A 27080-nucleotide genomic window follows, 5' to 3' on the forward strand; every position below is an offset into this window, starting at 1 on the left:
ACACACACACACTTCTTTCTGCAAGCACAGGTTGTTCACATATCTGAACCACCTATGGTCAGCTTGAAGAACTCCAGCTTTTCACACAATTTACATGTCTCAAATCCTGGAACACAGTAACAGTGCCAGGACAAGGCCATCTAGATCCCAGGGAAAACCGGCCATACTGGGCCCCTACTTATCTGCATGCTTACTTCCAAGCATAAATTCCCCCTCATCCCAATAAATACCCTTCCAAGCACAAGTCCTCTACTGCTAAAATGTTGCCTTCCTAGTATACATTGTCTCCCTCTAAATTACCACTGTTTAGGAAAATTTCCCATTCTCAAACAATACTTACCCCCCCTATCACCCGCCAAATTCCTTCCTCCAACACAAATTTCCCCCCCCCCCCCCCAACATGATACCACAGTGCCCAGGGCAGCCACTCCCTCTGCCCATCCCTTGTCCCACCCCTGCAAAGGAGTGCCTACAACAGCTGCAATCACCATTCAGAGGAAGCAATGTATTCCACCCAAAAAAAAAAAAAAAATGGAGCACATTACACACATGACTGATTGCTTTTTTTTTTATTAATACAAAAACATCAAAAATACAACAAATCATTTTTAGGAGTCTAATGCTTTAATGGAATGAAGCCATTTTAATGGAATGTATTCCATTGCAAAACCGTGGCTGCTACTAGGCAAATATAATTTACATTAGATTTATTTATGGTCACTGTACAACGGAACATCAGTTTCAAGTAACACTTAACAGTGTGTACCTAGCAATTAAGCATAACGGTTAGTATTCTTCTTCCTCTTCATCTCCACCTTCACCAGATTCTGTTCCCACTTCTTCATAATCTTTTTCTAGAGCTGCCATATCCTCCCTTGCTTCAGAGAACTCTCCTTCCTCCATGCCCTCTCCCACGTACCAGTGTACAAACGCCCTCTTAGAATACATGAGATCAAATTTGTGATCTAGCCTTGCCCAGGCCTCTGCAATGGCTGTAGTGTTACTCAGCATACAGACGGCACGTTGGACTTTAGCCAGATCTCCTCCCGGAACTACAGTGGGGGGCTGGTAGTTTATTCCCACCTTAAATCCAGTAGGACACCAGTCTACAAACTGAACAGATCTCCTGCTCTTAATTGCAGCTATTGCTGCATTGACATCTTTTGGCACCACATCACCTCTATACAACAAACAGCAAGCCATATATTTACCACGTCGAGGATCACATTTCACCATCTGGTTTGAAAACTCAAAGCAAGCATTGGTGATCTCTGGCACAGACAATTGCTCATGGTAAGCCTTCTCTGCTGATATTATGGGTGAATAGGTGACTAGTGGGAAGTGGATTCGAGGATAAGGTACCAAGTTAGTCTGGAACTCCGTCAAATCCACATTTAATGCCCCATCAAACCTCAAAGAGGCTGTGATGGAAGAAACTATCTGGGCAATTAATCTATTCAAGTTAGTGTAAGTGGGGCGCTCAATATCCAGATTTCGGTTGCAAATATCATAGATGGCTTCATTGTCTACCATAAAGGCACAGTCTGAATGTTCCAGAGTTGTGTGGGTTGTCAGAATAGAATTATATGGTTCTACCACTGCAGTAGAGATCTTTGGGGCAGGATAAATTGAAAATTCCAATTTTGATTTCTTTCCATAATCCACTGACAGGCGCTCCATTAATAGTGAAGTAAAACCAGAACCTGTGCCGCCTCCAAAACTGTGGAAGACCAAAAATCCTTGAAGTCCATAGCACTGTTCAGACTGGAAGAGAATGGAAAAAAAAAAAAAATAATATTTAATAGAATCTTACCACCGAACTCTGAGCAGAAAAAGGAAGGTTTCAACCCTTCATGACCAGGCCCTTTTTTGCTATTCAGTACTGCGCTTAACTGGCAATTGCATGGTCATGCAACACTATGCAAATTACATTTTCATCAGTTCCATTTCTGGGGGAAGAAAAAAAAAAAAAAAATATTTGGCGGTAGTTGATCACCACTGGGCTATTTTGCTAGAACACATTTTTATTTTCATTAGTTTGTGTGAAAGTTCTAGAGGATATAGATATACAAATTACTCATTTTTGGAAATTGGCGTCTACAGGTCATGCTTTAAAAAATTGCACAGAGCCGTGCAATGATATAAAATTTTACTATCGAAGGGGGGGGGGGGGGGGGGGGGTCGCTACCTGTGCAAGATGGCAGTTTGTGCATGCCGGACTGGTGTGTGCCTTTGCACAGGGGCACTTTAAATTTAAAAAACCATTAAACAAAACAACTTTTATTATTGGCACAAAGAAAAACATCCCTTGTGACTGGTACTGTTAACAGACCCCGGATCCCTCTTTAAAAGCATTTAATCACACCAAGATCAGTGTGATTAAATGCTTTAATTTTTTTTTTTTTTCTTTAAAATAGCACTGTTTACATCCAGGTAAAGCGCAAGTGATGCAAGGCCATCAGTTCCCTACATCAGATGTAAACAAAGCATCCTCTGGTCTGTTATTCTGCATTATTAGCCGGTATAAGAGTTGGCTGTTCAATCAAGGGTCCGGGTGGGACAGGACAGCCCAATGAAGCCCAGCAGCTAGTTTGCTGATAGGATTGCCTTTACAGGATTGCCTTTACAGGAGCAGACTCCGTGCTAAAGAAAAAAAAAAAAACCCAGTAAAGTGGTGATGCCTGCAGCTGCACCTCAGCCAATGAGGAAGGAGAGGCGCTGCTCTTGTGCAGATCGCTGGATCGAGATCGGGTTTAAGTATAAGGGGGGCTGAGGGAGCTTCACACAAGATCTTTTACTGCCTGACAGAACACCGGTCTGCCTTGTTTACATTGGCAGCCGCAGGACCCACAGATTGGACACAGTGGGAGCAAATCAGACAATGCACCCCCCACATCTCATGTACTGTGGAGAGGTAGCCAGGAGGGCTAGTGAAAGGGGCAGCTGCAACTAGGCAGGGCCTGAAGGTGGTGTTGGGATGAGTAGCCACAGGGATGCAAGCTGGACACTAGATAGACTTTGCTACACAACCAAAGGGGCCCTGGGTCCTCGACTGTAAAAGGCTTTAGCTTTAACATGGCTGACTGCTGTGCCAGAGTCACTGAGTGCTGGACTGTTTTGACTCAGGAAGACTGAAAATTTAGTGTGCCTGGCTGTGCAGGGTGGGGGATCCCATGTCACTTGAAGTTCCTACATGGGGTGCGCTACATCTGAGCAGAGACTTCCGCGGCTCTGGGGACTCTCCGACCTCATTAGCTGGGACAACAGCCAATGGGCCAGGGAGCAGAGCCGAGTTGTGGCTGTGTGAATGGACATGCAGAGGCACAGCTCAGGAACTAGCCTGCTTGGGTGCCCCTATTGCAAGCTTCTTGCTCTGGGGACACTGGGCAGGAGGGAGGGGCCAGGATCCCCAGCAAGGGACCCGAGAAGAGGATCAGATCTGCTCTGTGCAAAAACCACTGCACTGAGCAGGCGATAACAAAAACCCTTGAAGCTTTAATATCACTTTAAGGAAATGCTAGTACCCTAGCACAATTAACTCCAAATCCATCCTCAACACCTCTGATAGAGGCCAACTACAAGGTGTTCCTCCGCTGGTACATGGTCCCGGTCAGGTTGGCAGCAGCAGTTCGTACTGCGTCCCCCGACTGTTTCCGGGGATGCGGACAGGCGGGTACTGTATTCCACACTTGGTGGACTTGCCCGAAAGTAAGACGTTTCTGGATCCGCACGTATAATTCAATCTACTCATTGACGCAGGTCAATTTAGTTAAATCCCCCCAACAAGCCTTGTTGGGAGGGCGGATCGAGGGGGGGGGGCGGGGAGTCTAAACCCACTAAGCGCCTTATAGAGTTTATATTTACAGCGGCTAAAATTGCGATAGCCCGCTCCTGGCGCTTGCTTGTTATACCGCTAGAGCTGCTCAAAGCCAAGCTGACATGGATCATGATAAATGAACGGATGGTGGCACTGCTTAACGATAAAATGCACCAATTTGATAAGACGTGGGATCCTTGGCTCAGATATTTGGCAGGCCCCCATTGAAGGGGGAGTGCTATTGACCCCCACAGGAGCTGGGGGAGGCGAGGTAACCCAACGAGGGTGGACGGACCTGGACGCAGACCCCCCCCCCTACCTCTTCTACCCACCGCTACTAATTTCTCCTTCCTTTCTACTGCTTGGGCCCTCGTGGACCACTTGACTCCCTTCTCTCTTCCCCTTCTTTCACCCTTTGCTCACTTCTTCCCTCTCCATTTTTGTTTTGTTCTTTTTTTTTTTCTCCCCGCTTTATCGTTCTTACTCAATGCAGTGCACAGCCGGAGAGCCGGTGCCCCCCCTCAGTTTGGGGAGGGGGGCAAAGGCCAGGAGTCAGGGACCACCTCCCTCCTAGGGCGCAGCATGTTCCCTTGAGGGGCGCCCGGGGGGGGGGGGGGGGGAACTCGGGCCCCTGGCCAACCTGGCGGCCGACTCGGGGTTCAGACCTGACCCTGACTTGGGCTGCCATTCCTAGTATTATTCTGTTTGTTACATTTTTTTTACACCGGCTACATCTGTCAGTTGTGCCTTGATTTATATTATGAGGATGTTATGTTATCTTTGTGATATATGACTAAGCCTTATAGGTGTAAATTGCACTGTTGTACACCGTTTACTTTTTGCAAAACTTTAATAAAAAAATATTGGAAAATAAGGAAATGCTAGAACTTGCAGTCTGTCCTGAAGATGCCAATTTTGGATACGACCATTATGAACTGTTGGATGTCTGGTCTGAAGTTATTAAAGGGGTACAATACAAGTAACAGCTCAGGTCACCAAGCACATTGGGATATGAAGATAACCGTACAAGAGTTCATACAGTGTATAAGGAGTAGATCAGCACCGCAGAGGTCCCTATCCTGTGCTGTATGAAGGAGGAAGAGTTATGTGAAGTGCATGCATTGATTCAGCACTAGGTGCAGTGTGGGGGCTCCATAGTTACTGGGAGGGAGGTAGCGATGATACGCTGGACAGGTGGAGAGGCCAAGGGCTCTGCGTGTTCCTCCTAATTGCACAAGTGACTGTGGCGATGTGACTGATGTACAACAGTGAGGGAGTTTTATTAGAGCTCAGTGGTCTGTTCCAGTAAGGGTACCTCGAGTATAAGGCAGTGACCCTGTACAAAGGGCCTAGAATAGCTCAGAACCCACCCCAGGTATGCTTTATGTGGCATCCAACAAGGAGAGGAGCATAGACATTAAGGGGGGGGGGGGGGGTGAATATTGCCAATTCCAGAGAGATTCTGAAAAGCATACTAGGTTAGTGCATAGATCTGGATCACATACACATGACATGACACTTAGCTAGATTAGGTTTATAAACTACATACAGCTCTAAAGGAATCCAATCTAAACAAAAACAGAACCCACTATGGTGCAGAAACCTGTTTGGGCCCCTGAGCTGCTCTGAAGCCCCATAAAGGCCACATCGCTTCCACCACAAGACATGCTTAAAAACTTCTTGGTGAAGAGTAAAAAGTCCCCACCAGTGTCCTACAGAGTGTGGGACGACGACAAGGACAGAGGACAGAGCACAGGCTGCCCCCCTGGCATGGATGATGCAAGATGTGCCTGAGCAGAGGCCAGCTCTGTGCCCCACTGGAGGCTCTCCTCCCCCTGGCCAGTTCAGGAACCTGGAGAGGGGGGGGGGCACTGTCCAGCCCGACCTGGTCGGTGATCAGAAAGTGCCTGGAGCGGAGCTTCAACCTAGGATGGGGGGGGGGGGGTTCAGAGTAACTGCACCATGGGCCTTTGAATCGTACTTCCCCCTGGGCCAAAAGTTGCCAGTCCTCCTGTTTGGACCATACCCATCCACAGGATTGATTGCGATGCTGCTTGTATCAAGTGCCTGAAGTTGAGATAGTGATGTCATCCATCCGCCTCTCTACTTCAGCCAATCAGGGGAAGCCATGTATTCATTCATAAAAATCCAAGTCTTCTTATGACTAACTGAGCATTGCTCAGCCTAATTCGATTTTGTTCCAAAACAGGAAGTCTCCATCCCGTTGCAGGAACACCACTATATATACACACTGTATGTAGCCAATGCCGCATACAGTTTACTAACAGATGCACCCGCTGAGTCTGAGGGGCAGGCTGATGACCTCGCACTCAAACTTAACCAGAGGACAAATTTGAAAATCAGAGAATACAATGCCACCTATGAATGGCTAAGAACCGCTCAGACCAACTCTACAATGTTCTATGTGTGAGACGGGCTCTGGCTGTGAGACAGACTTCCTAGCACTGTACTGAATGTAGCTGAAGCTACATGCAATTTATACAAGGCTTAGACACTGTACCACTTAGTGAAGGGAAGTTTGTTTGGACCCGTTTGGTCTAAAATGAACTATTGAAAGTTACAGGATACATGGAAATCCACTTAAACCATTATCGTTATTACAATTAAGAGGGGGAGGTGAACATCTTAAATGGCCACTACACACAATTGGAGATTCCAAGTACTGTAATGTCAAAGCCCGAAATTGCCAACAAAATTACATATTGAAGGCAGATCCATCTTTTCTATAACACTTATTCAGTGTGTAGGGCAAGGGTTATAGACTGATTAAAAGTTATATAGTCAGGGAGAACTGTAGATGTTTTATGGTAATTTTCGGAGAACACCCTCCCAATAACTTTTCTGAATAGTAGTAAAATATACTTGCCAGCTTACGTATCCTGTCAAGCGTTTGATCTATTAACTCTTTGCCAACGGTGTAGTGCCCACGAGCATAATTATTTGCAGCATCTTCTTTGCCCGATATGAGTTGCTCTGGATGGAACAGCTGCCTGTAGCTTCCAGATCTAACTTCATCTGAAAAAATAAGGCATGATATTGACATGCAAGTTTGATACCACCTTTCCCTGTCAGCAAAATTTACAATAGCATACTTTTTTCCTTGTATATTTGGATCTACTCTTCATAATCACACACGAGAAAGGATGCCCTACTACTGAGCTAATCACATTGTATTGTAGTGCTTGCAAGAAAAAAAAAAAAAAAAAAAAAAAAAAAGTGGTTTTGTTTAGGCAATGGGGCCTAAAGAGGGAGGGGTGAAGACAAGAAAACCTCACTAAGGTTACAATAGTGGTAAAATAAGAGGATTTTAATGATTTAGTGCAGCAGATAGTCCAAACAGGCTGGGGAGATAAGTAGATGTTTGGATTTAAAGTTCCGTCAAAATAAACACAGAAATTAGCATGGGGCATACTTACAGTCAGTTTATTGTGTCCCTTGTGCTGATGTCTTTGGCTATGCAAAATCTTCCACAGAAAGAAAAAAAAAAAACCCATCCACTCCTGCCACCATGATCTTGTGTGGTAAGGGATTAATGGAACTGGGGGAGCAGTCACAGGCTGTCATGAAGAGAGCCCATCTATGGCCAAACATTTCACCAAGCGCCTCCATTCTTAGAAGCTGTACTACAGATTCTATGAAATTAAAGAGATCTTTGAATGCATGCAGGGGGTGGGCCTTTCCACTTTTATTCGGCCATCTTCCATTCATAGAAATAAATTCAAATTCCTACATTTTCACATAATCTTCATGTACACTACAGCCCCTAAACGAGTTTAGGAGCTTTTGGCCAAAGCTCCTCAACTCCATAAAGCTTGTGTGTCCATGTACACATAGGCTTTAAGCAGAATTTAGGAGCTGCTGCCTTTAGGGGAGGTTCAACTTACCTCTCCTGAACGCAGAAGAATCACATTCAGGATGGGAATGTTTTGACCACCGACTACAAAACACAGTAAAATGTGGCATTATTTTGCCATGTATTGCATTTTCCCACGGCCGGTGGTCAAAGTTGGCTATGTGTGGTCTTGCTGATCCCATCCCCCCACAGACAGGGCCACTGGATCCCTCCTGTACAGCCTACCTGACAGGGCCCCCCCCATCTGACCAGGCCTGGGCCCCGCTCCCCCTAGCCCGCAGGCAGCAAGCAGAGGGGGAAAAAAAAAAAAAGGCAGGGTGGACCATGTGCCTTGTAGAAATAAGGATGTGTCAAAACTGCACTAACAGTGGGAGGGTAGGTATCAGGTGCATGTATAAAATTTACAAATGCAGGTGTCAAGAATATGTTCAGAGTGCAGGGTTCAGGACTATAACTCAGTGTAGTTTTAGAAGTATGTACTGTACAGTTTGCAGGAGTGTTTAATATACAGAGTGCAGAGGTCAGGAGTGGGTAATGCATAGAATGCAGGGGTCTGGGATGTGATGTACAGAATGCAGTGGTTAGGAGGGAGTAATGGAAAAGGCAGCATGAGAAGATATTGAATGAAAATATCTATATCCCCCCCCCCCCCCCCCCCAAGTTCAGTGGCCAAATGCATCCCACTCCACTGAATGGGGGACACCTCACAACCATGTAAAACTAAACGCAGTTGCAGCAAAGGTGGTGCAGGTTTATAAGGATTTAATCAGATGGTGAGGAGGCATCATAATGCTTCCTTGCCACCTGCCAAACACCCCCTGAAAAGTGATCACTCTTCAGAGGACAACACTAGTGTACCCAAATCTACAGCAATGCCCCTCAGATGTGTCACTCCAAAAATGTTCTAGGTATTACCCAATAAGTCAAATGCAGCATTGTTAGCGCCACCCCCCCCCCCCACCAGTACCTGGTTCGGATGCAGTCTTCTACACCTGGAGCCTGGATGCAGTGCCACTGATCTCCCTCACCCCCCCCCCCCCAAATATACAGGTACCTGAAATAAACATTTCCCAGGTAGCCAGGTGTGTCAATGTGGAACGGTTCAGAGTTGTGGGCATAAGAACAGGGGACCCAACATCAAGTCATGGCTTCCTTCGGGGGGTAGGAGCTACAAATAGGTCAGCAAAGTGTACTCAACAAAATATGCTCTAAAAATTTATCATTTTGGGTGGAACTCATGGTTAACAAAAACCTTATACACAAATCCAAAAGAGCGCACAAGGAGGTCCAAAAATGCAGGCGTGTTCAGTTATTTAAACTACCAAAATGTCCTCACCAGATCTAGCTCTTCCCTTCCACTCACAACTAGTAACGACCTAGCCACATGAGCCAACAACAAAGCACAGGAGGGCAGCAAGTCAGCGCTGCATACTTTAGAACACCCCATCATGGGCATCCGCAGGTAGGGGCAAAGGGGAGCAAATGCCCCCCTGGAATCTCAACTTCCCCTTTCAAGTGGTTGTTAAGCCACTTTATACCATCCTGTTAATAATCTCTGCACTCACTGCACAGTCAAGGCCTTACAGACCAAACTAGGTCAGGGCTACCTCACAGCATTGCAGATTGATTAATACATTTTTTTTTTGGGGGGGGGGGGGCACTCAATGAGTTATACAAATGTAAGCAGCAGGGCTTGCAAAATAGGAGAGTTATCCCTTGGCAATCACCAAGTTACTCCAACCTACAAAGCTTAATGGGTTTTCTAAATCTACAAAAAAGATACAATACACCGTGCTTCCATTTATTAAATACTGTACCGATAACAGACGGCTCCAAGTCAATGAAAACACATCTTGGAACATACTTCCCGGACCCAGTCTCACTGAAGAAGGTGGAAAATGAAGAATCAGTACTTGCGGTCGTCTTGTCACTTGAAATTGTTCCATCTGGTTGAATTAAGTGCTCTAAGCAATAAAGTTCCCAGCAAGCGCTTCCCATTTGAACTCCAGCCTGGCCAACATGGATAGATAAGCATTCCCTCTGCAATAGAGAACAGCTTTCAGTCATGTCTATATATCAGAGATCTTAAGCCTATATCCAGTTTCTAAAAGTCATTTTACAGAAGACATTACAATTTAGCAAACAAAAGAGAAAGATTATATAAACCAAAACCAGGGATGCCTAAATTTTTTGAAGAGCAAGCAGCACTTAAAGTGACTTGGTAACCAGTCATGGGCCACAATGAGCCAAGCCAGTGAATGACCGGTCCGTGTCCACTCTGCATATTCAGAGCAGACATGGACACAGCTCATGATCAGATGAAAGGGGACATACACTGCTTTTTTTTTTAGCAGATCAGAGATTGGAGGGAGGCAGGTGTAAATGGACACAAGTCCACATTTCTGACAAACAAGAATTTTTTATTTTTTTTCTAATAAAAAAAAAAAAAAAATAAAGGGTCAGCAACCAACTCATTGCATAAACCTCAGATAAACTCACTTGTTTTAGAATCATTCACAATACACATTTCAATAATAATATTAAAATAAACCCTATTTCAGTAGCAACCAACAGCCCTAATCATAGGCAACATAGTCTTCAACAAACGCTAGTTGCCTGCATGGAGCAATTTAAAAGCCAAGCTCTTACCATGGTTGCTGTCTGGGAACTGAGCACAATGCTTTAGCTATCAAGCACAAAGCAGGTGTTTCTGCTCTCCACCATTTATTAGGTAGCCTTGCTATGCCACCTGGGAGGAAGTATAGCCTCAGGTACAAATTAGGGGGGGAAATGGAAAGGAAGCTTTAACCCTTTTGTTACTGGTGGTAAAAAATAAATAAAAAAAACGTATACATATGGGAAATTTTAATTGATTCCTACAAATCAGAAGATTTACCTATGAGTTTATACAAGTGTTTATTAAACTGGTGCAAGAGTGGAACTGATGATCAGAGAATCCAAGAAGCTTTCATCATTAATTTGATGGGAAATGAGGAATCTGGCTTGTTTTTAGGGGAATTTGTTTTAGCTATTTGATCCCAATAAATTATTTAGTGAATTGGTCCTAGCCAAAAATGTATGGTGGACAATTCTTCCACAGTGAAGAGGACATTAACTACCTCAATACTGGACACTTAAACCCCCTTCCTTCCCAGACCAATTTTCAGCTTTTAGCGCTGTTGCATTTTGAATGACAATTGCGTGGTCATGCAACACTGTACCTAAACCAAATTTATGTCATTTTTTCCCCACAAATAGAGCTTTCTTTTGGTGGTATTTGATCACCGCCAGGTTTTTTTCTTTTTTGGTGCACAAATTAAAAAAAGACCGAAAAGTTTGAAAAAAAAAAAAAGTTTTTTTGTTTAGGTTATAAAATTTTGTAAATAGATAAGTTTTTTCCTGCACTGATGAGCACTGATGATGCCGCACTGACAGGCACTGATGAGGAGACACTGATGGGGTGGCACTGATGGGGTGGCACTGATATGCAGCACTGGTGGGCACTGATAGGTAGCACTGATATGCAGCACTGATGGGCACTGATATGTGGCACTGATAGATAGCACTGATATGCAGCATTGGTGGGCACTGATAGGCAGCGCTGATGGGCACTGATAGGCAGCGCTGATGGGCACTGATGGGCGGCACTGATGGGCACTGATAGGCGGCACTGATGGGCACTGATGGGTGGCACTGATGGGCGGCACTGATCGGCACTGATGGGGGGCACTGATGGGCACTGATAGGCAGCACTGGTGGGCATTAATGGGCACTGGTGGGCGGCACTGATAGATGGCAATAACGGGCACTGGGGGGCAGCACTGATAGATGGCATTGGTGGGCAGCACTGATAGGGGGGCACCACTGGCAGGCTCTCTGAGCCCTGTTTGCCATCCCTGGTGGTTATGGTGGGCATCCCTGGTGGTCATGGGTGGGCATCCCTGGTGGCTCTAGTGGCATCCCCTCCCCCCAGGGCTGCACTGGTAATCAATCATCTGATTACCAGCACAGACCCCCCCTGTGATCAGTGAGTAATTAGAAATACTCACTGATCACCCCGGCTGCAGAATCGATCCTCTGATCTTCTCCTCACTGACAGGATCTGTCAGGAGGAGAAGAGATCGAAGCCGTTACAACGGCTGTATTGACATTACATGACGGCTGTGATTGGTCACAGCCGTCATGTGATCAGGAGGGCCAATCACAGGGCCCTCCTGCCGAGTCTTGTTGCTCTGTGTCCTAGGGACACAGGCACATCGAGATCGCGCCACTGCGCGTGTCCGCGGCGGCGCGATCTCTCTCCTTCTGAAGGACGTTCCGGAACGTCCATTCAGAAGGACGAGACTCCCACATGGCCGTATATGTACTATGGCCCGGGTGGGAGGTGGTTAAACTATACAATCCACATCAGTTTCTGACTTCAAAGAAACTTGCAGTATAATGTCCCTACCATACTGACATACTAAACAATATTTTATTCTATTTCGGGGGCACAGAGGAGCACTTGGGGGAAACCCGTGCAAAGGTGAGTAGAACATAAAAACTTCTTGCAAACAGTGCTTGGGTAGGTATTAACCACTTAAGCCCCGGAAGATTTTACCCCCTTCCTGACCAGGGGGTTTTTTGCGATTTTTTACTGCGTGACTTTAACGGACAATTGCGCGGTCGTGCGATGCTGTACCTAAACGAATTTGACGCCCTTTTTTTCCCACAAACAGAGCTTTCTTTTGGTGGTTTTTTATCACCTGTGCGATTTTTTGATCATGTGCTAGAAACAAAAAAAGAGCGACAATTTTACAAAAATAACAATATTTTTCAAATTTTTTATATGAAATTCCCCAAAAAAAATTTAAAAATAAAAATTTTTTAAAATTTTTGGCCAATTTGTTTTATGCTACATATGTTTGGTAAAAAAATCGCAAAAAGCGTATTTTGATTGGTTTGCGCAAAAGTAATCGCGTTTACTAACAAAGGGAAAGATTTTTGTCATTTTTGGTGTTTTTTTTAACGAGTAATGGCGGCGATCTGCGATTTTTTTTGCGGGACTGCGACATTGCGGACAGATCAGACCCTTGACTGACATTTTTGGGGTTACCAGTGACATTACTGCAGTAATCAGTGCTATACATATGCACTGTTACTGTAAAAATGACACTGGCAGGGAAGGGGTTAACTGTATTGGAGAGGGAGGGGTTAAGTGTGTCCTAGGGGCGTTTTTCTAACTGTGATGGGACATGGCTACTACTGTAAAAACAGAGATCAACGGTCCTACATAGTAGAACCGTCTGATCTCCATTTTTACACAGGGGAGAATGACAGGCGGCTTGTTTACATTAGCCGCCTGCCTTTCTCCCTTCCCGGCAAACGATCGCGAGTGACCGGCGGACATCGGGTCGGCCGGTCACACGCACTGACTTGTCAGGGAACAAGCCGGGGCAGGCGTGCGCCTCAGCGGGCGCGCGCTCGCCCGCTATTGGCTCACAAGCCGGTGACAGGCTAGTGACGTACCGGTACGTCACTTTGCCTGGCCGGGGCTGACCGCCGCAGTATATGTACTTGCAGCGGTCGGCAAGTGGTTAAACAGAGGAACAAGAGCGCTAACTACCTATCCACCATCCTGCCCAATGGTGATATTTCAGTTACTGGTGGAGAATTGCTGAGACTTCAGTGCCAAAATCTCTCGCTATGCCTGAAGAAAGGAGGTTTAAAAAAGGAGGAAATCGCATGATTTCAAAACAGTCTCAGTGTGAACCTGGGCTATTTTTAAGCCCAGGTTCACACTGAGGTCAGATTGAAATCATGCGAGTTCAAGTGAACTCGCACGATTTCAAGCGGGCAATTCAGTCTGACTTCAGGGGCGATTTCACAGATATCTGTGCAGGTTACTACCCCCCCAAATCGCCAAAAGTAATACAGAAACTGCAAAGTAGGTGTCATACCCATTCGGACAGTGCCATTGCCGGCATTTGGCTTCAATTTGACCTGCGATTTGACATGTCAAATCGCAGGTCAAATCGGACCAATGCGAACATGGGCTAAAGGTCACTGCAGGTGTGTTCCAGAGACCTTCATCCTGGAGCTCCTGAGAAATACATGCAAATGTTCAAATGTCAGTTTTGGGTGGACTAAGCCTTTAAAAAAGGAATTTAATAGCACCGCTTAGGATTAGGGTCCTTTCACATGCGCGATCCGATCCGATCCGTCTGTCAGTTTTTCAGACAGACCTGATTGGAAGCTCCATGCATCCCTATGGGGCAGCGGATGTCAGCAGAGACATGTCCGCTGACACTCGCTGCTATCCGATTCCGATCCCGATCCTGTCCGTGAAATCCGGATGGATAGAAACCCTATTTTCCATCCGTCTGCCAGATCGGATCGGATGAGAACGGATAGACGATCCATTCTCATCCCATCTCCCCATAGAGGACAGTGGGGATCTGACAGCTCCATCTCTGCACACAGAGTTGAGACGGAGCTGTCATCCGCCTGCTCAGCGGGGATCGGCGGATTGATCCCCCGCTGAGCAAAACGGACTCCGTCGGCGGTTGCGCCTGTGTGAAAGGACCCTAACTCATAAAAACCATAAAAAAGGGGCATGACTTTATACTGAAGCCTTGCTTTTTAACCACTTCCCGACCACCCGCCGCAGATATACTGTGGCAGGCTGGCTCGGCTGCGCGTACCGCCGCTCCTGGGGGGTCACGTGCGGCCTCCCCTATTAAGAATCGGGGAAGCCGCCGGGCACCTGCGATTGCTCCCCACTGAGAGAGAACGACAGTCTGCTGTTGTAAACACAGCAGACCGTTGCTCTCTTTGGAATGTACATTTAGGATCACAGGTCTCTGTGTTGATTCAACAAGTCCCTCCCCCATACAGTTAGAAAACACCCCCTATGCTCACACTTAACACTTTGATCACCCCTGGCTTAACCCCTTCCCTGCCAGTGTCATTATTGCAGTAACAGTGCATATTTTTAGCACTGAGTACTGTAGTAATGTCACTGGTCACCCTAAAAGTGTCTAACATGTCAGTTAGGGGTCCGATCTGTCCGCCGCAGTCCCACTAAAAATCGCAGATCGCCGCCTAGTAAAAAAAAAATAAATAAACAAATAAAAATGACATAAATCTTTCCCCTAGTTTGTAGACGCAATAATTTTTGCACAAACCAATCAAAATACGCTGTGATTTTATTTACCAAAAATATGTAGCAGAATACAAATTGGCCTAAAATGATGAAAAAAATGTGATTTTTCTTTTTTATTTTTTGCGACTGTTAGAGTCGGTTCACACTGAGGCAACACGACTCCTTACTACTTCGACTTCGGAGCGACTTGCAGGGACTTCACATAATGGAAGTGTATGCAAGGCGCTCCGAGGTCGCCCCGAAATAGTACAGGACCCTTTTTCTAAGTTGTGTCGCTCCTATTAGAACGGGTCCTGTAGCGGTCAATGGACCGCGAGGGAGCGCGACTTGTCAGGCTGACAAGTCGCGCTAATGTGAACCGGCTCTTTTAGCTAAAAGTAAAAAAAATATTGTTTGTTTTTCCAAAATTTTCGCTCTTTTTTTGTTTATAGCGCAAAAAATAAAAGTTGCACAAGTGATCAAATACCACCAAAAGAAAGTTCTATTTGTGGGAAAAAAAGAACATACATTTTATTAGGGTACAGTGTCGCACCATCGCACAATTGTCAGTTAAAGTAACGCAGTCCCGAATCGCAAAAAATGGCCTGGTCATTAGGGGGAAAATCTTCTGATCCAGAAGTGGTTAAGGCGGGCTTGCTGCTAAAGACAACTCTTGTGTTTTTTTGCGCCAATTTTCAGTCCCAGAGAAAAACACCGGGGCAATTCTTATTCAGCTACCTGGTTCATTAAATCTGAAGCAGAAAAATGGTTGCCCATAGTAACCAATCAATTTTTAGCCTTCGTTCCCTGAAAATTCATATTCAAAAAATATGTTTGGTTGATATGAGCAAAAGTCAGAATTCATCTAGTTGAATGCGTCTTTAGTTTTAACACATGGCAGCAAATATATTAAATGTAAAAAAGGACTCATATTGTGCATTGCATCATGGCAGTCCATTCATTGAAAAGGGTTGCTAAAGCACCAAAACAGGTACATGGCTGATTTCAGCAATGCAGCTCAGCAGACACACATATTGGTGCATTACTGTGCATTACTGTGCCCTGTGCTGTGCTGCAAGGCAGATTCATTGGGTTTCAAATGTACATAATGCCCATTACCCCAAGGCAGTGTCAGGTGAGTTCCACTTTAATTATTTGAGACCTCCCACTTCCCAAAGCTGGAATGGTTTAAATACTGATGGGGGTGAGATAGCTTGTCATACCTGGTCTCCTTTCTGCTACTTTGTAAGCACAAAAAGGTGAAGATGGTAAGTGTAATGAGTGGGGCAGAGCTGGAGGGGTTTTTTTTTGGTTTTGGAGATTAGGATAAGAAATAATATTTATTGTGAGTAGGCCACATAGAAAACATTGTGTGGTTTTTTTTTTTGGTGGCCCATATGGGGAAAAACATTGTTTTTTTTTTTTATGTGCCTTGTGCCCATTATATAATGTGCTGGAAGCAATGTATAATCTGCATGAGGCATCAGCAACATAAAGTATACAGAGCTATCCTAATGAATGACATTGCTATGGGGGAGTGAAGATGAATGTGCTCCCAGCATCTATAGCCTATATGGATATAACCCCTGTAAGGTTTATTTTATGTGTCCCATTGGGGGAGGTTTATTTTATGTGTCCCATTGGGGGAGGTTTATTTTATGTGTCCCATTGGGGGAGGTTTATTTTATGTGTCCCATTGGGGGAGGTTTATTTTATGTGTCCCATTGGGGGAGGTTTATTTTATGTGTCCCATTGGGGGAGGTTTATCTCTTGCTTCCTGTCCCAAAGCCAAAACAGGAAGTGAAAGGAAATCCCTGTAAATTAGGGAATGTTTTGGGGGGGGACACAGGCCAGAACTCTTGTCCTCAGTGGAAGATTTCCCCTCTTACTACTTTTCTGGGGACAACCTAAAATGTGGCATTTTTCTTGTTCTTTCAAAGAGAACAGTAAACCTAACCCTGCCAGGAGTTCTAATCGATCTCTCCTCTAGCCAAAACTTAAAAAAAAAAAAAAAAAAATGTGCCTTTTAGTTTTATTGAAGCATTCCCAAGCTAGAGCTGTATTGATGGCTCATGGTCTTGTTAAAACTTCTTAAGCCTCCTAATGCTCTATAAAAGCCTGCCATATACACTGCTCTGGGAAGCCTGTGTGAACATGGCTACTAGAAGCAATAGCACAAATGCATTATTGACCTTTTATATTGTAGTACTGACCACCAAACATGACCTATTAATGCTTATGGGACTGAGCTGTAAATGCCCTGCATTACATGTTTGCAGGGTGGTGTTGTGAGCTTTCATAGGGGAAAAACAGGCAGCGATAAGAATCCATCGAGGCAGCTCTGTATGACTCCCAACATCATACACCCAGCCATTGATTCCTTTTTATTTTTCCTACTATGGCCATACCTGTCACACTTTATGTGTTATGGCTGGATCTGTCCTTACTTTTTTAAAGCTGAGCTTCAGCTAAAAAGAACAAGTTTTAAAACTTTAGTCCCAGGTTCACACTTATGCGATGCGGGAGCTCTGCGAAGCTACTGCGGGTTCCCGCATTGCATTCCCAGCACAGGCAGTTACACTGCCATATGCGAATTGCTGGGGGTGTCAATTCAAAGTTAACGACACCCCCAGATCAGTTCACATATCTCAGTGTGATCTGACATTTTGGACATGAATTGGATCGCATGGGTGTGAACCACCATGCGATCTGATTCTACTGCGGACCCAAAAAAGGGTCCTGTGCATGTTTGTGCTGAATTGGATGCAAATTCAGTCATACTATCTGTACTACTATCGCACAGACATCGCATGGCCGAATAGCCATACACTGCTAAACCTTCTATGTCTTTCTTTGTGTATTTGACTATTGGAGATGTACCCTGAAAAACAAATCTCAGATTTGTTCCATGACTGACTACCATTAATGTAGTTCTCAGGCGTCTCTCCACTTTTGACTAAAATCCATAACCCATTAAAAGCGAAAATAACAAGCCTACCATAGTTGCAATATTCACCTTCGGTTTAGAGATTCCCAGGCAGTGTCCCAACTTTTGACTGGACAGTACCCCTCGGTTCATGTACATGAGATGCAGGATATGCAGCGACTCCTGTGCGTTTCCAGCACTGCATTGAAATCGCAGAACCTTCATGCAATCTGCTGGGGTCTCAATGGCAAATTTACGACATCTCAAAACGCAGCACAAATAACCTAGTTGGATCAAACGGGTGTGAACAAATGCGGTATGATTTCTGTGTGAACCACATGCAATGTGCCCCATCGCAGCAGTATTAACCTAGGTTAAAATGAGAAGCTGCATAACTGAGCTCATCTCTTAATCATGATCAGCATGCTTCTTGTGCTGCTTCTTTTCCTATACTCTAGCCCTGCCATACAGAAACGGGATACCATGTCAAATTCAGGTACTTGCACTGCATGCATAAACAATGATGTATCTACCTAGACTTTAGCTTTTTTTTTTTTCTGCGGAAATTTCTTTCTACATAAACCCATGCTTATTTGATGGTGTGGCAGAATTCAAGGCCAAATAGGGACAGGATGGTGAATGCAAAAGGTGTGAAAGGTTAGTGATGGACCCAAATGCTTTCTTCGTGAGCTGTGTCTAATGGGTTCCTTTGGGAAATTTATCATTCTGGTCTTGAGTGAGCCAAAAAGTTGCAATTATTTCAATTTTATTTTCCCCATCAGTCGTCTAGCTGTATTTAGAAGCTTTTCACTGGTCCTATATCTGAATTTTTTTTTTCTTTCCCCAGAGGGAGTGTATCTCTATACATATTGGCCAAGCAGGTGTGCAGATGGGAAATGCCTGCTGGGAGCTTTACTGTCTAGAGCATGGAATCCAGCCTGATGGGGTCGTTAATAAAGATATCACTGCTCCAGCAGATTCATCCTTTGGAACATTCTTCAATGAGACTGGTACAGGCAAACATGTTCCACGAGCAATATTTGTTGACCTTGAACCAACTGTAATTGGTAAGCAGCAGTTATGTACTTGTGTATTAAAGGCATCAGGAAATATAGAATAACTTGGATATAAAAATGATTTCTTAACGTTGGACCTTGTTGTGAGTTCCTTATTATATTGGGTCCCCCTCACTCCATATTAAATAGCCGCTATAAAGTTAAAGGAAATAAACTGTAATGTGAAAGTCAAAAAATGCATGTAAACCAAAGAACCTGAAAACAGGCTCCTAGCCTGCACGAAAGAATGTGCTTTAAATTGTGATAAACAAGCTGCTCATTGTAAATGATGACCGTGCTCCTTGTCAGTGTAATCAACTCAAACCCATAGCGTAATAAACTTTATTTTTTCACCATTGGTGATAAATCCCAGTAAACAAACAAAATCTAAATTTCTTTTTGTGAAATAAAGTCCAGTTTATCCAAATTGGATCCCAAATGTGAATGTCTGTTGTGAGTAAAGTATTATCCTCTCCTCCAGTACCGTAGTAAATTTTGTTCTGGGTCGGGTGGGATTCAGCAGCAGGTACTAAGTAAGTCTTTTTAAATCCAATTGCCCCATATAAAGATGGGGGGGGGGTCGGGGAACTATGCAGTAGGTGTCGCTGCAAACTTAACAACCGCCCAAACACAATGCGTTTGCCTGCACCAGATTGCATGATACACCTCGACCATGCAATCTGATTGCTGTGCAATTTTAAAATTGGGTGGATGCATAACTTTGTGATTTTTGAGCCCATTTAAAATGAATGGGCCCAAATCACACTGCCCTGAGTTGCATGGGAACGAACAGGAATGGGGTGTGGCATTGGTGCGATTTATAGGCAGATCATAATGTGAACTGAGGCTTAATCCGTCCAGCCTGGCTCTGGCAGCCATGTTGTGGTGCTCACTGAGTCAGAGCTGAGGGGTAACCCAGTGAGCACCATAGTATGGCTGCCAGAGCCAGGCTGGACAGTCCGTAACAGAACGGCATTGGAAAACTCAGATCAGCCTCAGTCAGTGTAATTAACCACTTGGAAGACCAGACCTAATTTCTGACACTCCTCTCTTACGCGTAAACTTGTTTTTTTTTTTTTTTTCCAAAAAAAAAACTTCAGCGAATTTTAATGCGGAAGACACTATAGCTCAAATTTTTTGGTAAAAATCTAAGATGATGTATAACATCATTTTGATGGATAACAAACATGTCACTCTTTAAAATTGTGCACGTTTGTGGCACCTCCATAGGTGATGCTCTAAAATTTTTTTTTTTTTTTTTTTTTAAGGTTACCAGTTTAGTTACAAAAGAGGTCTAGCGCTAGAATTATTGCTCTCGCTATACATTCGTGGCGATACCTCACATGTGCGGTGTGAACACTTTTTACATGTGCGTGACCTACAAATTCTTTCCACTGTCCCTTCTTTAACTATTACAAATGTAAACATCCCTTGTAGCAATAACGCATGACATGTTCTCTTTATGGAGACCCCTGGGGACTATAAAGCCCCATAAACCCAGACCTTTCCTGCCGCTAGTAAAGGCAATCGAGCAGCAAATTCTAGGATTGCTTTTACAGTGTAGGGCATTGCAGAACAAAACCATACCGGGGTTATGGCTGACCACTACAGCCATGCCCCCGGTATAACCACTTGAACACAGACATGCATGTACTAGACATCAAGTGCTTAAGGCCCTGATCACATGTAGCAACTTGGGATTGCTGGCAGAATTGCTTTGATTTCTACCCATGATTCCAAATCGCACTGGTATGCTGGCAAAACACGGCACACGTGCTTGCGTGCCATTCCATTTTTAACGGCACCTAAAATGCAGTACAGTTTTAGCACAATTGTCATGTGATTTTTTTTTTTTCTTCTTCAAACGGCATCACCTGAAGCTGAAGGAGCAAGGGCTTCTTTTGAGCGGCAATCGCAGCAAACTGCATTTTGGTACCATTAAAAATGAATGGCACAAACATGTATGCTGCATTGCAGTGCAATTTTGAAATCTCGGGCGATTCCACCTGTAATCTCAAATTGCTAGATGTGAACGGGGCCTGACACATGAGTAATTGAAGACTCGGCCCAGCCTAAAGGCCCGTACACACGAAAGAAAATCTGAAGGGAAATTTCGTCCTGCCGATTTTCAGTTTGTTAGTATGGTGCTTTCGACAGCCGACTGACTTTTCGGCTTACAAAATCCTGATGTGCAGGCTATAAAATTTTTGTTGTCCGTAATTAAACGTCCGCTTTTCGTCTCATTAGTACATATTTCAACGGAAAAAAAATCTAAGAGCAAGACTAGGCATGCTCAGAGACGAAAGAACACCTAGAAAGCAATCCAACACATGACATCACTTCTGAAGTAGAATTCTGTCATATGGGAAAATTTGTATGAAAAAAAACCTCTTCACTTTCCACATCAGACTAGCATGCCACAAAAAACGGATGACAGATCGTTCGCTAATCTGATCGTGTGTATGGGGCTTTAGTCAAGTAAGGCATGCAGGGCGAGAGGCAGAATGGGAGAGAGAAACGGAGCCCTAAATGAACTGCCAGAGTTAACTTTGCAAGTTAACAGCATGTAATTGGTTGCTAGGGGATCCTATCAACCAATCGCCTGTGCATTAACTTGGAAAGTTGCCTTCGGCAGCACCCACTGTTTGTTCAGGGCTGCTGTTGTTTCTCTCTCCCATTCTGCTCGAGTGCCTCCTGCTCCGCTCTCCTGTTAGTGAGTGGCGGAGGTAGTCCAGCAGCTGACCCTGGGTGTCACCCTGGTGCTCCCAGACACCACCCAGTGTCGTTCGTACACCGCTGCCTTTAATACAATTACAGCATTGCACCACTTTAAATGCCTGCCACCATGTCCCCCCTTAAGGCTAAACTTCAGCATCGCCCCATATCCAGCAGCACTTCCAGGTAGATGCAATGACCTCAGGCCCCACCCTGACATGTTTCGGCACTTCCTTGTGACTTTATAAAAAAACGTTCGACAATAGTCAAGTAGGGGGTAATAACTTTGATACCCAAAGGTGTTGGGCATTACTCTTGGCAATGACTCTTCACTGGCTGGGGACACTTCTTGCACCAGGCCTGTTTTCCATGCGGTTATAGGATGGGTCTTCTACTCCCTATCTACCACTAGTGTAAAGTGCGATCTTTTTAGATCAGTGGTTACTGGATTCCACTTCAGATTCTTGAAGCAGCCACAGGGTCAGTACAACTTATATTTTATTGAGGTAGTCCATGATTGGAGTTCTATTAAGTGAATCTTCCTTCTCCCAAAGAATACAAGTCCTCTTTCTTTGGCAGTATACCTTCTATTCCAAGTAGCAGGGGTGGCCATACTTGTGTAGCAAAGAAATCATTTAAATTCATTACCCTATCGGTTTCTGTTCCTTCTTCATCTGGCTAAATCTGCCCTGGGATAAGCTCCACTCTGGTTTTTAATAGGATCCTTCTAGGAAGGCTATGAATCTGTCTCCATTTGTGGAAGGATTTAAAGCCACTTTCCTCTAAAAGGGGCAACCAAATAACCCCATGATGATGCCTAGTTTTGATTTTTGACCTCCTTTAACATGGCAAATTGAGACACATTTGCCTCCCCTGTATCCTGGCATAATAGAAGTTATGAATGTAACTTGCCAGGATGAGATGGGGGGGGGGGGGGGGGTAGTTTTGTGTCTTTAATGAGTTAACTAAATTAATTTTTTTTTTTTTTTTTTTTTTTTTTTTTTTTTTTAAGCTTGGTCCTTTAGCGTGGTTTTGGGCCTGAATGTTGGCAACTGCGTGCGTTGCCTGGAAGATGAGGGATGTAGTGGCTAGGCTTGCAATGGTCTGCACTCACACTTCTGTAGGGGGAAGCTTAAACCATGCCTCTGCCTCACTTGGACCTACATTGATGCCCTACCTCTGGAGATTTACTAGGCCTAACTTTAAGCTAGGTCTATTGCAGCTTTTTATATACATATCTCAAAGATTGGGAGGGGGTGTTTAAAGGCAATAGGACAGTCCAAGATTGGATAGTTCATCTACTTTAATGTTTTCAATATCTTTATAAACAAACCTTTATCAAGAGCACCCTTTTGAAATATTTTTAGGTGAGATCAAAAATGGAATATATCGTACCCTCTTTCATCCTGAACAGCTCATTAGCGGCAAGGAAGATGCAGCAAATAATTATGCCCGAGGTCACTATACTGTTGGAAAGGAGATAATTGATTCAGTTTTGGACAAACTGCGTAAAATGGTAAGTTTGCTTAATGCTGACATGTCTGACCATGTTTAATGCCAAGGTGGCCTGTAAGTGTGGCAATACAGGTGCCAGCATATCACTGTAGAAGAAACTGCAAGGCCCTGTGACTGGGGTACATGGAGGCTTTAAGGTGCAAAAGCTTGCAGTTCAAGTATGTGTGTATGTGTGTGTATATAGTGCCATGGCCAAAAGTTTGAGTGACACAAATATGAATTTTTCACAAGTCTGCTTCAGTTTTTGATGACCATTTGAGATGTATAGATGTATATCTATATATGCGCAAAAGTCCCTCTTTCTCATGAAAATTTAACTTGATCCCATGAACGTTCCCACTGCATTTGTGAAAAAGGCTAAACATTGTAAGTCACAGCACTTAAGCAAAAAGACAATGGGGGGGGGGGGATAGAAAGTGCTGTGATTCGCGATGGATGTGCATTTAAATTGTAGCCTGTCTGATACTCCTATTGTAGTCAAGCACGTTGACATGTGTGAACGCATCTACCTGTATCCTATTTGTGTATGGCTTATACAAGAAAGGACTTCACTATTTTTCAAGCATTCACTGGTGTGCAGCTGACCCTTCTGGTGTCAAGAAGGGCAGCAAAGAAGCCACTTCTCTCCAGGAAACACCAGAGACAGACTGATATTTTGCTAAAGGTACAGGGATTGGACTGCTGAAGGGGTAAAGTCACTTTCTATCTTTCTGAATTGCCCTTCTTTTCAACTTAGTTGAAAAGGTATATCAGTGGCATCTAGTGCATTAGGGGCGCCACCCCCCCCCCCCTGATCCATGTGTCCGGCCCCCTAATCTACATGCAGGGCACCAGACACTGATTCCAATGGGGTTTTTGTTTTTGTTTTTTTTTTTTTCTCAAGCACATGATCAGAGGCTCTAATAGGCTTCAAAAAAAGGGTGGGCTCTGTGCCCCGAGCCCACCCAGTTCTTTGATGATAGCGAATGAATATTTGCTATTGCCACACTGGTTCTCCTCCCTCCTGGCCAATCGGGAAGCGGGTCCCGTTTCCCGATTGGCCAAAAGGGAAAAGCCATGCTATTGCCAAGGATGGAAGAGACTGAGGGGGAAGCTGCTGCCTGCCCAGGGTGAGTGAGCCGGCAATTGGTGGGCTGGCAATGGGTGGGTGGTGGACAGTGCAGACTGGAGCTAGTGGGGGACCGGGGGGGGCTGTGTGTATGGTGTGGTCCATCTGCAGACCCCACCCCCTGGCCCAAGGAGCACCAGCTGCCATTGGTCAGTACTATTCAGTGCATGTCACAAACCTTACATTAAACCAAAACCGTAGGTTGTATTGGTCGGTAACTTCCACTTAATGGCATTGCTCAACAATAACATTTTGCTGTGCTCCCATGTCAGCTTGTTTCCCTCTATTCTGTAAAAGTGTGTATGCACCAGATCTGGCAGTACATAAAAACTGTGCCTAGTGTTCAGAGTACCTAAAGTGATTACTATGTTACATGGAAGGGAAAAGTTTTTTTTTTAATTTCTATTTTTCTATGTTTGCAGAGTGAGCAGTGCTCTGGCCTTCAAGGATTTCTCATTTTCCACAGCTATGGAGGTGGCACAGGTTCTGGATTCTCTTCCCTGTTGATGGAGCGTCTTTCGGTTGATTATGGAAAGAAATCAAAGCTGGAATTCTCTATTTATCCTGCTCCACAAGTCTCTACTGCAGTGGTAGAACCATATAATTCTATTCTGACAACCCACACAACTCTGGAGCATTCAGACTGTGCCTTTATGGTAGACAATGAAGCCATCTATGATATTTGCAACCGAAATTTGAACATTGAACGTCCTTCATATACCAACCTAAATAGATTGATAGGACAAATTGTTTCTTCCATTACAGCCTCCTTGAGGTTTGATGGGGCTTTGAATGTGGACTTGACGGAGTTCCAGACTAACTTGGTGCCTTATCCTCGAATCCACTTCCCATTGGTCACCTATTCACCCATAATATCAGCAGAGAAGGCTTACCATGAGCAAATGTCCGTGCCAGAGATCACCAATTCTTGCTTTGAATTTTCAAACCAGATGGTGAAATGTGATCCTCGACGTGGTAAATATATGGCTTGCTGTCTGTTATATAGAGGTGATGTGGTACCAAAAGATGTCAATGCAGCAATAGCTGCAATTAAAACCAGAAGGTCTATACAGTTTGTAGACTGGTGTCCTACTGGATTTAAAGTGGGAATAAACTACCAGCCCCCCACTGTAGTTCCTGGAGGAGACCTGGCTAAAGTCCAACGCGCTGTCTGTATGCTGAGTAACACTACGGCTATTGCAGAGGCCTGGGCAAGGCTAGATCACAAATTTGATCTCATGTATTCTAAGAGGGCATTTGTACACTGGTACGTGGGAGAGGGCATGGAGGAAGGAGAGTTCTCTGAAGCAAGGGAGGATATGGCAGCTCTAGAAAAAGATTATGAAGAAGTGGGAACCGACTCTGTTAAAGAAGAGGAAGAGGATGAAGAATACTAAAACTGTCAGTTAACTAGAGTCTAAAGATGGCTTTATTATGGACTGATTTTGAATTAACACCTGTTTCATTTATGTATATAATAAAGTAATCTTATTAACTTACATTTTTGTCTATGTAACTGTTGCCTTGTTTCTGATAACCTATTAAATCTGAACTTGGTTTCAAATATCTGCAGATTCTGTTTTATGAAGTTTCATTTGTAAAGTATCATCATTCTGAAAGGTACACTTGCTCCATGCAGAGAATTGCTACATATAGTATGTTGGACTGTCCTAAAGAACCAAAGGTATTAACATTACAGCTGTTGTCCTTCTATGCAGCCTATTTCTAGGGTTTTTAACCAGCATGGGGAGCAATAAAAGGCCTGCAAAAAAATTCAATGTAAGGTTTTGCCTTACTCTTATTTACTTTCTGCTTAAACTTAAATTGGGCTTTAAGTCACTAAAGTGGTTGCCATCAATAGAACAGATTTGTGCTCGTTTAAAGCTAAAACCAAGTGAGGACATTGCAAGTATTGGAAATCTTGCAGTTGTTAACATATTAAATCTTCTCATGGAAGATTCCCCTTGAAGTTCTGACCTACAGATATCTGAGGACTTTGTGTTTTTCATATACCTTGCTCACTAAAGGAACTTTTTTATCAGTTTAGCATCAAGTAAACTCCTGGGGATATTGATCTGGTCAGTTAAGTAACAACCCCCCTTCTGCTAATCAGTTTCAGCTGTATTGGTATTTAACAGGTGCACTAGATTGGCAACAATGAGACTACCTGAAACGGAATGGTTTTACAGGTGGAGGCCACTGACTTTCCCTTCCCTCCCCCCCCCCCCCCCCCCCCCCCCCCAAATGGTTGAGGCATATAGCATGAGGCAATACCTGGACCCTATAAAGGTTGCACAGGCAGTCCTCTTCCAGGAGGGCACCTCAGTATGTGCCATTGCCAGGTTTGCTGTGTCTCTCTCTCTCTCTCAGCAGTCTCGAGCATAGAGGAGGTTCCATGAGACAGGCAGTTACTCTAGGAGAGCTGGCCAGGGCCCAAGAAGGTCCTTAACTCATCAGCAGGACCTGCATCTGCTCCTTTGTGCAATGAGGAACTGGATGAGCACTGCCAGAGGCCTACAAAATGACCTCCCAGGCCAGTAGCATGAATTTCTGACCAACATTCAGAAGTGGACATCATGAGGGGGGGCTTGGGGCCCAATGTCCTCTAGTGGACCCTGTGCTCACTGCCGAGGACTGTGGAGCTCGATTGGTATTTTCCATTGTACACCAATGGTTTGCCATTGGTGCCCTGTGCTTTTCACAGATGAGGTTCACCCTAAGCACATGTGAAGGGTCTGGAGAATGTTATGTTGCCTGTAAAATCATTCAGCATGACCCGTGGTGATGGGTCAGTAATGGTCAAAGGAGAGTCATCCATGGAGGGACACAGGTTAGACAATGGCACTCTGACTGCCATTAGGTATTGGGGATGAAATACTTGGACCCATTGTCAGACCCTATGCTAGTGCAGTGTGTCCTGGGTTCCTCCTGCTCCAAAAACAATGCC

General features: G+C 44.4%; 2 protein-coding genes across 2 annotated transcripts in view; one reads left to right on the top strand and one right to left on the bottom strand.

The window, feature by feature from the left end:
- The window catches only part of LOC309553228 (tubulin alpha chain), a gene marked incomplete at its 3' end in the record, with an annotated part of 186872 nt that extends 161342 nt beyond the window's left edge, over nucleotides 1-25530 (top strand). Inside the window, exons 2-4 of the mRNA XM_082254183.1 lie at nucleotides 18588-18807; nucleotides 22878-23026; nucleotides 24556-25530. Coding sequence (XP_082110309.1) covers nucleotides 18630-18807; nucleotides 22878-23026; nucleotides 24556-25530 — 1302 coding nt within the window. The 5' untranslated portion in view covers nucleotides 18588-18629. The remainder of the gene's footprint in view (nucleotides 1-18587; nucleotides 18808-22877; nucleotides 23027-24555) is intronic.
- On the bottom strand, nucleotides 787-10371 carry LOC309553837 (tubulin alpha chain-like; the record flags this gene model as incomplete). The annotated part of the gene is made up of 4 exons (XM_082255299.1): nucleotides 10341-10371; nucleotides 9509-9731; nucleotides 6705-6853; nucleotides 787-1764 (listed from the first exon to the last, which is right to left on the bottom strand). The coding sequence occupies exons 1-4, from the start codon at nucleotides 10341-10343 to the stop codon at nucleotides 787-789; spliced, it is 1353 nt and encodes a 450-aa protein (XP_082111425.1). The 5' UTR covers nucleotides 10344-10371.
- Nucleotides 25531-27080: the final 1550 nt, after the last annotated feature.

The sequence above is a fragment of the Pelophylax lessonae genome (genome assembly GCF_965119305.1).
Source record: "Pelophylax lessonae genome assembly, chromosome: 4".
Lineage (NCBI taxonomy): Eukaryota > Metazoa > Chordata > Amphibia > Anura > Ranidae > Pelophylax > Pelophylax lessonae.